The following is a 12,151-nucleotide window of genomic DNA, read 5'->3' on the forward strand; positions in this document are numbered from 1 at the left end:
CGTCAATATCAGCTATTTCACACGATTTCACCCCCCAAATTTCTGCCGCACTACGCGGCTTATATCTTTTATTCAGAAATAAAGTCCAATAAAACTAAATAATTGTTAATAAACTAAATACTACTTTGGAAGTCAAGAGCTAACCGTTTGATAATAAACCCAATAATCTAGTAATAATCAAATAAGTCGCAATTATTTTCTGATACCTGCTTCGAATATTTAAAATGTAGATTACATAGATAATAATTAGTAGTATATAAAGAACACACTTTTGCGATATATTTCAATGTTGTCGTCTGAAGTCTTGAATATGAAGTTACTGGTTTTTGTCGTTGGTCTGTCCCTGGCTAGTGCAGCTAGGCTGCCATTCCCAGTCGATATTAATAGTTATCATGAAAAGATTGGAATACCAGAGTACGAACGCCTCAAACAAGCTGGAGAGGCTCAAGACTTCGACGGATCCAGGATTATCGGAGGTCAAATATCTGCTCTCGGCGAACATCCTCACTTGGTAAGTACATTTATTCATATACACTCGTATACAAAAATAAACTATTCATTTTATACCTTTTTCTGAATTTCAGGCTGGTCTAATTGTCTTGCTGACAACTGGACAAAGTTCTCTTTGCGGATCTTCCCTTCTTACTAACACTAAGCTTGTCACTGCTGCTCACTGCTGGTGGACTAATACCCACCAAGGTGTCCAAGTAACCGTCATCCTCGGCTCCACGAATATAAATTTTGGAGGTGTTCGTCGCACAACTAACAATGTTCAAACGCATAATTTCAACCCATACACCGTTGAAAACGATGTAGCTGTAATAACCATCTCCTATGTCGGTTTCACCAGTAAGTAAATTTCAGGTTGTATTTCTACTTTATTATTACTAGTTGTTTTTTGTAGTCCATTAAGTTACCAAAATAATAGTAATTAATGGCAATGTACACAACAGAATATTTCCTGCTCAAATCTGGAGTAGCCTGTCTGGGAGGTACCTAAACCTTTCAGAAGATCACAACTAAATAACAATTTTTCAAGCGGTGTTGGGTCGGGTATAGGGTCAGCAACGCGCGGTGACCACTTATGTGGGCCGTATGTTTGTTTGCCGACATAGTCGCGTAAAAGAACATTGTATATTAAACCCTGAAACGTGACTATAATTTTAGATCACATCCAGCCCATTGCTCTCGCGACTGGGAGCAATCAATACATAGGTTCTACGGCTATCGCTGCTGGTTACGGAGCAATTAGTGACAGTAAGTTCAATCTGAAATTGTTTAAAAATAACGTTTTACAAAAGTAATACCTATTGAAATGTGAATTTCGTTTTAGGCCCTTGGATTAGTAACAGCGTAAAAAGACACGCTGAACTTCTAGTGGTTAACAACTCAGTTTGCGCCAGTGCCTTCGGTTCTGCATACATCTTCCCCTCCACTTTGTGCGTTTCTACCACCAATGGTCGCAGCACATGTTTTGGTGACTCCGGTGGTCCTCTCGCTGTTGGTAGCGGATCCAACCGTGTTTTGGTCAGTATTAACGTTAAAATTTAATGTATCAAATTGTAAAACTATATTTTACACATGACTTTAACAGTACATTGGAATAGAAAATTGAATGGAAAGCCGGGATGAGGTAGGGCATAGCAGGAAATATTCTGCTCAAAATCTGGAGCAACCCGACTAGAAAAGTAACTGCTTTCGAGTAGTGTTGTATTCCTATGAGTAAGAGGACCAGAATTCCTCGAAGAGATCTGGATTGGTAACATGCTTGCGAGTTTCTGGTGTTGCAAGCGTCTATAAGCTACGGTAATCGCTTACCTTTAGCTTACATTAGAAAATTTGAGTAACTTAATATTTTTTGTATTTTGACTAAGTTAAGGTTGCTTATAACACTGGGTTTATTACTTAAGTTTGTAATGTACCTAATGTTAAGATGTAAATTTTTATTTTATTGCTTGACATTTTTGCTACATTAACTTTCTTTTATTATTTTTGTTTTTTAAATGACATTATTTTTGACTTTCGTCAAGTGTGTGACACCACCTTATGACGAAATTCATTCCATTACATTAGCATCAGGTAAGCCGTACGCCGTAGCCATACTTCTTTGCCGACTTAATTGTAGTTATACAGATATAGAATGTACTTAAAAAGTCATGTGTAATTCTATGTGTTGTACATGTGCTACTTAATATCTCTAACAATAACGTTATGAATACTAACCGTAAGAAAATATATTTAACCTAATTTAAATTGTAATGTTATATCGTTGTTGTTATTGTTTTACTGATTTGGTACTTTTTTAATATGTAATTTCTATTTGAACAGATCGGTATCACTTCCTTCGGTGGCCAGTTTTGTCAACGTGGAATCCCCGCCGCCTTCGCCAGAGTTACTTCATTCGCCTCCTGGATCCAAGCCCGACTTTAAAAAATTAATTAAATATAATATCTAATAATTCTTAGTATTTGTTTCACTCAATATGTCATAATAATATATTGAACTGAATCAAAATTGGTAATAAAGGCGTTTTCTTAACTAACTACTGCTCGAAACCTTACGATACAGTTAAATTTGATTTAGTTTACATTTTTGAAAATACGAGTTACTTTATTTGCTTCTAGTAACATTAGCTATTCACCGGTAAAAGTTTTCTTACAATCAATCAATTTAATTATTGAGGAGTTTCACATAAAGAAAGTTTGTTCACTACAAACATAATTATCATAAAAAAATTCTTTGACTTCTAAAACACCTCGCACTAAATAAGTAAAATGTCTTAAACGTGAACGTGAGCTTAACACCTCATTACATTAAACGTTTATATTGGACCTGTAAAATTATAAAGACCTTAAATTTTTTTTAATTAGCCCACGTTTGAATCTAAAAATAACAACTTCTACTATATTTTTAGATTTCAGCTTAAATACCACTTTCAGACGATACTTTTCCCACGAATCTGATAGTGAAAAATCCAGGACATAAGCACAAAATGATATAAGTTTGAAATTCCTTTAAAGCATCACCTTTCTGGTTGATGTGACTCGGATATTGCTTTTAATGTGTCAAATAGATAGGTAGGAATTACACTATAAGGTTATTGAGCCTATTTAAAACTTTAGTATTTTTTATTTTATTTATTTATTTTATGCATAAAAACTTATATCTAACAGGACAGGGAACCAAATGCGTTGGTTAGATTTATAACCAAAAACATAATTATAATAATCCCACAGTATTTTATATATAAAATAATATTTAATTTATCAATTAATTCAATGTTTAATTAATAAAATAGTAATTCAAGTACGAAATATTCTAAGCCAAAATATCTTAATGACTGAAACCTCGCAGTCGTAGTAAACTTTGACGGGGATAACTTTGGATCTAAAACATGTTAATATTTTATTTATTAACCAAAGACATAGTCGGAGTAGAATAAATAAAAAATAACCTTCTTTAATATAAAATAAAATATAGTCTATGATACCCAGAAATAACGTAACGTAAAGGAAGTTATACTGAACAACTACACTGGTGAAATACTTACATATACAATACTTATACATAAAAAAGGTGTTTTATTGGTTACAAATAAATAAGTATAACACTTTTCTGATTAAGGTAGTCGTCACTTGAAACTTCTTATCTCTTTTTTATTGTATATAAACATTATAAAAAATAGGTAATAATTCGCCAACAGTTGGAAAACCCAAACGTAATCAATCCATTGTTTATCATAATTTGTTTGATGTTTTATGATAAGTAGATAATTATGAGACCTGGGTGAGTTCTATATTCTATTCTATAAAGTATCACTTTATGTAATTTTTTTAAGGAAATGCTATTTTTATAAAGTAATTATGCATTGATTACTTTTGAAAAAAAATAACGTAATATCTTAACTGTAACTATTTTATATAAATTGACTTCAAATTAAAATTACAGTACTGCACATATTGCAAAACACATGGCAAAACTTAAAAACAATTATATATAATTGTAACAAATATAATTACAACCTTATGTGCGTAAGAGAAGGTAGCAAGATTGCTGACAACAATAACGTTGAAACTTGATTATGATTCTCTGAGAAAACTAAACCAACCCCTTTGTCGCTAGTGGAGACTGTAGAGTCTAGTGGTTATTAACCGATGGTCCGCGGACAACTATTGGTCCGAAGAAACATCTGAATTTATCCACGAGCTGGATAGCGGAACGAGAGGTATCTGCCATTAGACGGCCACCAGGGCACGTTGACCCCACCAGGCTGTCCCTACTGGGGGTTATATACTTGAAAAAATTGTTTAATAAAAAAAAAAACGAATTGTTATTATACATGTGTTACTTAACATAATTATTATGACATTTATTTCCGTTTATTTTTTCCAATGTATTATTTATTTATGTTTTTACTTTCAATATCAATTCTTTTTATTTATTTTTATATTATTAATTAACTCTTGTTATTAATTAAATTTAATTATTAACTTCTAATAATTAACTATTTCCTATTACTTACGACTGCACCACTAGAAAGAAGAAAGTAGAAATGGACTCCCTGCTAGACTGTCCTAATAACTGTATATATACTAAGTGCGCTTAAAAACATTGATAGCGCGATTCAGGTCAGATCCTGATCCAGTATGGCTTACCATACTTGATTATATTATACATCAGGCAACCCTAGTCTGGACCAGACCTGGTCCTGATAGAACTTGCCGGATCTGGCATGCCACATTCTATCCTGATCCGGTCCAGATACATGATCTGGTTAATGAGCCTGACCTTTTTTCTAGTTGAGCTCAAGCGCTTAATCTATCGTCACGCTGGCAGGGGCGGTGACTTCCCTACTTGCGATATGATTCATTATTGTAGTTTATTGCAAGTTATCTTATCAACTTAATCTTTTTACCTAATTACACAAATGTTATTGTAGTCTTAATCTAATTACAAAAAAATACTTTACTATCTATAAGTAACTAACCTCGACTTAGTAAATGATATACTTTGTTAATTGAATAAAAAATATGTTTTTTTTTTCCGCACAAAAACAACGGAAACTTGTTATTGACCCGTTTCGTTAATAAAACACAATAGAAGTCAATTCTAATCAAGTCGGGTTCGACAAATTTGATGATTTAATACAAGATTCTATTCCTTACTTTACAAACAAAGTTTTCTCGAAAACGTTCACGAATCACGCACAATGTTTGAACATAATGCAATTTTTACAGTCTGTGGATTAATTTAATTTGATTAAAAAAATCGAACTCGCAGTAAATTAAAAAATAATTGTGTTTGCTCGCAAACGAAAAAAAACCGACTTCAATTACATCGACGAGTAATACAACGTAGATCGACGAAAAAATAGTCAAGTAACTACGCGCTATCAAAGATTACTCAAAAAGTAGTTATCAGATCTCGATAAAATTTATATGTGACCACATGATAAACATCAGCTTACGATTAAATCAAAAATTATCAAAATCGGTATACCCAGTAAAAAGTTATTGCGGATTTTCGAGAGTTTCCCTCGATTTCTCTGGGATCCCATCATCAGATCCTGGTTTCCTTATCATGGTACCAAACTAGGGATATCCTCTTTCCAACAAAAAAAGAAATATCAAAATCGGTACATCGAGTAGAAAGTTATGCGGTATAATACAACGTAGGTCGACGAAAAAAGCGTCAAGTAAAAACGCATTATTAGATATAACTCGAAAAGTAGTTGTTAGATCTCAAATAAATTTAAATGGGACCAATTGGCACACACCACCTTTTGATTAAAACAAAATTCGTCGAAATCGGTCCACCCGGTCAAAAGTTCTGATGTAACATACATAAAAAAAAAATACAGTCGAATTGAGAACCTCCTCCTTTTTTGGAAGTCGGTTAAAAAACAGCCTCATAAGTTTACACTCTCACAAGTACCTATTGTGTTTCTAAATTAAATTTATATTTTGCTATTTATTTTATTAAAGGATATTGACGTACCATCGATAAGGTCTGCGATGAGATCTATGGCTTTTGAAAAAGATAATTATGTAATTAAATGTATGTGTTTCGTAATTGAGTCGATGACTTCGGGCGTCGTTATCTTCTGAAGCGGTTAGTAACGATTGTTTGTGTTCGATAGCTTGTTTTTTGTTACGAACAATGTAATTTAAAGCGCTGTGTCAAGTTGTTAAGCGATCAATTTGGCAGATTCGTTGTATCTTAATTATTACAGTAAACTCGAGTAAAAAACTGAAGCAACGAACATAAACTGTCTTTGATGTATTTTTTCTTTACCATTATAACATAACATAACATTACATAACAGTACACTTCATTGTACACCAAAACAGAAATAATACATATCATATTGATTTTAACAGAGTATCATAAGGTACAAAGGGCGGCCTTATCGCTGAAAAGCGATCTCTTCCAGGCAACCTAGGGGCAGAGGAGATGGTATTGTGTCGGTGTAGGTGTAGGTACAAATTGTGACATAAAAGTGTGAATATTATAGTAGGTAATGTGCTGCTTGTGACAAGGAATGGGTCAATAGATGAATGTCTATTATAATTATTTTAAAATCATAATCGAAATGCATGTAAACTTCAAAAGCACTTTTGAGTGGTCATTTTACAAAGTAAAATCATATTAGCACTAATAGCGAGTGATCAAAACAGTCGGGACCTGAGGGAATTGTATCAATATATATTAAAGTTACACTTTTAGAGGTATTTATATCGATAACCATTATAACGAACTAAACTAGATACCTTTTAATCATTATTGTATAATAACTAACGCCATCTGTGTGTATTACTACATACTATTTCGTTAAGTAACCAACAACATAGCAATCTGCTTCCACATACTGCCATTCACTTTACGCGGCGCTTGTGTGTTTTCAATTTTATCGAGTTACGATGCGAAAGTCCGGATGTCTGGATGATTGATTATGTGCGATTATTACGCAATTACGTCTTAGCTGCCAGTTTAGCTCATAATATCTTGTTTAACAGTTTATATAGTATATTTAGTTATTAGGCCACTTACAAATATAAAAAAAATTTAGTAGTGCTAAAACAATTTTGTTTTCCTAATTTTATAATTTATTCTACGTTAGATATTACTTGCGGTTTTACCCGTGAGGACATTTATACGTATAGTTTTTGTATAATGAGTCTTTTCCGTTATTTCATACATAATGTGAGTTTTGAGAAATTTAGTTTTCTATCAGTAAAAGAAAGATAAAATTCTATTCGGTAATTAGGTAAAGTTTATCGATTTCAACCGAAAAAGCATGTCGTTACACTTAATGTTAATACTGATAAATAACTTTATAAAACTATTAATGTACCCGAATCTACAGATTAAATGAACTTTAAAAGTATTTTAGAGTATGTGACCATATTAACACAATTGTATTATTTTATTTTAGCTATTATAAGTATTATAACACTACTAACGCTCTATCTTTTGTTAGTCAAGACAGTTTTAATAAATTACTAGCAAAACAAAATTACTTAATTTATAATGTCACTTAACCGTAGATTAAAATTATATCAAATGTCCACCAAACTGCATTCTGGGCAGGATTTGTAGACCGCATACTTATATCTAATCTTACGAAAGCTTGTTCCTTTCTGTGGTGAATTTATAGGCACGAGACCAGAAGGAAAGTAGGTTAAATGACTAAGTGAGAAATATTTAATAGGCTTAAAATGTATAGCGGAAAACTATTGTCTGATTAATACCTATGGATCAGGAGAATTGCTTTGTTTATATTTTAAATGAAATTTCGTAATTTATTTAAAATGTTTTAGAGATTATAGTATCTAACTTTATTGCTTTGTTTTATTTTCCTTTTTAAATGTCCTTATGGCTTCTCTAGTGCAGTGAGTACAAAAGCCGTCAAAGTAGTCAGTAATCGAATTAAAAAATGAAATAGGTAAGTTCCATGAAAAGTTTGTCACTGGATTGATATACTACATCCATATGTCTAGGTTGTCGATATTAATAAACTATTGCTGAGCCCCGAGGTTTCACCCGCGTTGATTGAGAAAAAAAATAGCCTTCCTTCATCTTAAAGAATACCTTAAACCTTCCTTTTTAAATAGTATAAGTTTTTTTTTGTTGTAGATGCAAATCAAGATGTAGAGCAAGCAATTATCAATAAAATGATATATAATTTATCTGAATTAATCGTGAAGTTTTTTCTAAAAAGGGAGACAACATCCTAACCTTAGCATATTAATATATATGATATGAATTAGCAAACATTTTCTAGTAGTGATTAACATAAGTATTATTTTTAATATGATTTAGAAACAATTGAAGTCGTTAGTAAATAGTTTTAACGATTAAAAGATTTTTCAGCTATCTTTATATTTAATAAAATAAAATATAAAAGTCAGAAATAAGTAAATATAATATTTTCTTACGAACTCATTTATATCGATCTTTTTGAATTCCTAGCAATTGCGAAAGACATAATGGTACGCGGCTATTATTTATTAAAATACCCTTAAATAAAGCATTAATACTAAAGCTGACTAATTTCTAGACATACCTTCTCTCTCGTCGTTTCCTTTTCGTCGTACTCGTCCCTTTGATGGTTCTGTATAAGGTCATCATCTTGACAACACAACACTACACAAGCACTAATAAACAATTACACACGCGTATAAAAATTACCAATAGAAATCTCAAACACTTTGTATTAAGGTAACTCTTTTATTTTTTAATAACACTATCAACATTATTGGTATAAACACCTTTATTTAAACACTTTTCGAAGCGATCTCGCTTGATCTGGAATGAAAAAAAAAGTTTATAAAATCTATTTTATAAAAAAAGGAATAAATAAGTATATAATAAAAGTATAATATCTTAAACAAAATAATTATCACATATAATTAAAATATATAAATTAAATATGTCTTAAACTATATAGGAAATAATAAGAAACAATCAGAAGTTGCCTTAATATTTAAAACTAAACTAAAACATAAGTAAACAACTACGTTGTATTTGACCACGATATGAACCTCTGTGAGCCTATTTAAATACAACGTTTCGACTCGTACCAGTTGCTCTACCACCAAACAACTATTACAGATATATACATTTACAGATATTATCAAAGTGAAGAAAGGCACAAGTTAATTCAGCACTTTAAACATTAATTACGTTTTGTTTATTATAAGACATTAAATTTAAATATATTAACAATAGGCAATGACAACCGTCGTAATGTTAAGTATGTTAAAAGGCCAACACAGAATAACAATCATTAAGTTGATTATTTAAAGGATAATCCAATTATTTAAGTGTATTCTTTATTACAAAGATAGATATCTCGCAGTAGGATATTTTTAACATCATTCAGTATGATAATTAATTTTATATTCAGTTAGTCAGCTCAGCCTATTGCAGTCCACTGCCAGACATAGGCCTCTCCAAGTTCGCGCCAAACTTATTTATTATAAAATTTTATATTATTATTGTATATTTACAAAAATCTAATTTGAATATTTTACCAATAAAATTGTCTATTATTTTCTTATTTATTATCATATATATTATATATGATACTAGCTGTGCTCGCGACTTCGTCCGCGTGGAATAGAACAAAAAAGTTATTTTTCAGTTCGCAGAGTTATAAAGTAAATAAATTACTAAAATAAAAGTAGCCTAAGTTACTCCTTATTACATCAGCTATCTGCCAGTGAAAGTCCCGTTAAAATCGGTCCAGCTGTTTCAGAGATTAGCCGGAACAAACAGACAGACAGACCAAAATTGTAATAAATGTTATTTTGGTATATGTACCGTGTAAATATCTTTATGCATTTAGTAAAGAGCGGATATTTCAATATTACAAAGAGACTTTCCAATTTTATTTATTTGTATAGATTAATCATAAATGTAGTAAAAATTATTATTCATGCGTAAAAATAGACCGAGAAAAAAAAATTGTCTGTCTGTCTGTCTGTTTGTTTGTTCCTAATCTCTAAAATGGCTAGACCTATTTTGACCGGACTTTCACTGGCAGATAGCTGATGTATTAAAGTGTATAGGCTACTTTTGTTTTAGAAATTTATTTATTTTATAACTTTGCGAACTGAACGACAACTTTTTGTTAAATATCACACAGCACAGCTATATATATAATATCGCACAGCTAGCTTAAATTAAAATAATACCTACTACGATTAAAAAATCGTCCTTACCTGTTGAAGTATGAAAATAATTTAAAAAAAAAGATATCTTGATGACTTTTCATTTTTTAATGATAAACACAAACACGATTTTTATACTTACACACAAAAATTTTTAAACAAATAATCTTAGGTATCATCTTTTCGTTTCTTGAAAAAATATTCTATTAGATATGATTATATTTAGTAATCTTTTGGATGTTATACCTATTTTAAAAATAAAACATGTCGGTTTCGATATTATCCATATTAACATGATATCGTTAAGCCATTTCCACTTTCTTCTTTTCTCACGAAAAGTAAAAATGGCCGCCGTTAACGCCCGTCAAATCTATAAAATTCAATAACTGTGACTTGACCAGTTTGTTGACCCACTAACCGAATGCCATAGCCGACTAGATTTACGATCTATTCCGCTGCTTGATTGAAAGCCGACGAAAACGTATCAACATGTTCAAAATTTTAATTAAAAGAATAAGTGAACTGAATATTTGTTAATGAATGTGAGATATTTATATTATGATGACGCGTTAGCGATATTCAACGATCACAGCACTGGCTGTTGCACTGGCGGTCGCGGGTTCAATCGCCGCTCACAACAGACATATGTATTGGCTATACAGATGTATGTCGCGGTCTGGGCGTTTGTGCTTGTGTATTGTGTATGTTTCCGGACACAGGAGAAAATCTGACTGGAGCCGTTGAGTGTGAAGTGTTTATTATTATTATTATTTCTACACAAAAGCAATTTTGTTATTTGTTACTGTTTTGATTACCATAAAAATTCATATTTATGCAAAAAATATTTCCTAAAGCCGGAACCGAATTCTTATTTATATATATTAGAATATTCTCAATATATATATATATATATATATATATATATAACACTTTAGACGAGATCTCTACTGATTAAGGGGGAAACAGAGGAAACAATTATCGAACTTCCGGCTCTCTCACCGATCGAAATCCAACTATTTTAGCTACATTCATCGTTGATTTTTACACTGGTATAGTCAACCGAAAAGCAGTTGTGGTCAATTGCAATTATTATTAGGATATTGATAATTATTTACAGATATTTTCTTCGCCATTTCCATGATTTTTGTAAAGAATAAACCTGCACTTCTTTCATCAGGAAATTTAGTAGGTACGTATATCATTGGTACGGACATACGTCATTATTAATTTTTATTAAATGCTAAATAACTTCTTTCTATACGTCTCTTCCTTACTCCACGACCTCGAGAGAAAATAATTAACCTTTTACTTTCGTCGACTCAGATTTTTGTCCCCTCGAGCGAAAAATTTCTCTTAAATGTCAACACCCTATTAGAGTGAGACGTTTTAAACAAATACGAAAGTTATAGAGATCTCCGAGCAAATATTGGATATTCTAAAATAGAAAACACAAATCTAGTTTTATTTTAAGTTTGTATTGGTTCTTTAAACATAGGTATATATAAAAAGACGTTACAATAACCCCACTAATTGCAGATAATAGTCAGTTTTATAAAATATCTGTATTTGTGACTTATTACATCAAAATGTCTTACGTATTTTATTTACTCATTGTGTCGTTCTAGATTAAGTTAAGATTAACCAAAAATAAGTATTAAAGTAAAAACCTCAAATCCACTGATTATTCTCGTGTGTTTTCCATTCTACGTTACATAGACTAAATTATCTGTTCTATCTTAAGACTAGAGAAAGCCATTCATTTTAATAATAAATAATAATTACTGATCACCTAATCATGACGCCGCGTTGGCGCAACGGTTACAGCCATGAATTGTACCTGTTGCGCTGGCGGTTGCGGGTTCGATACCCGCACATGACTAACATTTGTATTGGCCATACAGGTGTTTGCCGTGGTCTGGGTATTTGTGCAGTACTTGAGGGTCTCCCCACCGTGCCTCGGAGAGCACGTTAAACCA

General features: G+C 31.6%; 1 protein-coding gene across 1 annotated transcript; it reads left to right on the forward strand.

Annotated features, from left to right (window-relative positions):
• The first annotated feature begins 310 nt into the window (after positions 1–310).
• Positions 311–2,521, forward strand: LOC123654336 (collagenase-like). The gene is made up of 5 exons (XM_045590252.1): positions 311–511; positions 585–849; positions 1,168–1,257; positions 1,334–1,527; positions 2,329–2,521. The coding sequence occupies exons 1-5, from the start codon at positions 311–313 to the stop codon at positions 2,428–2,430; spliced, it is 852 nt and encodes a 283-aa protein (XP_045446208.1). The 3' UTR covers positions 2,431–2,521.
• The last annotated feature ends 9,630 nt before the right edge of the window (positions 2,522–12,151 follow it).

The sequence above is a fragment of the Melitaea cinxia genome, chromosome 1 (genome assembly GCF_905220565.1).
Source record: "Melitaea cinxia chromosome 1, ilMelCinx1.1, whole genome shotgun sequence".
Taxonomy (NCBI): domain Eukaryota; kingdom Metazoa; phylum Arthropoda; class Insecta; order Lepidoptera; family Nymphalidae; genus Melitaea; species Melitaea cinxia.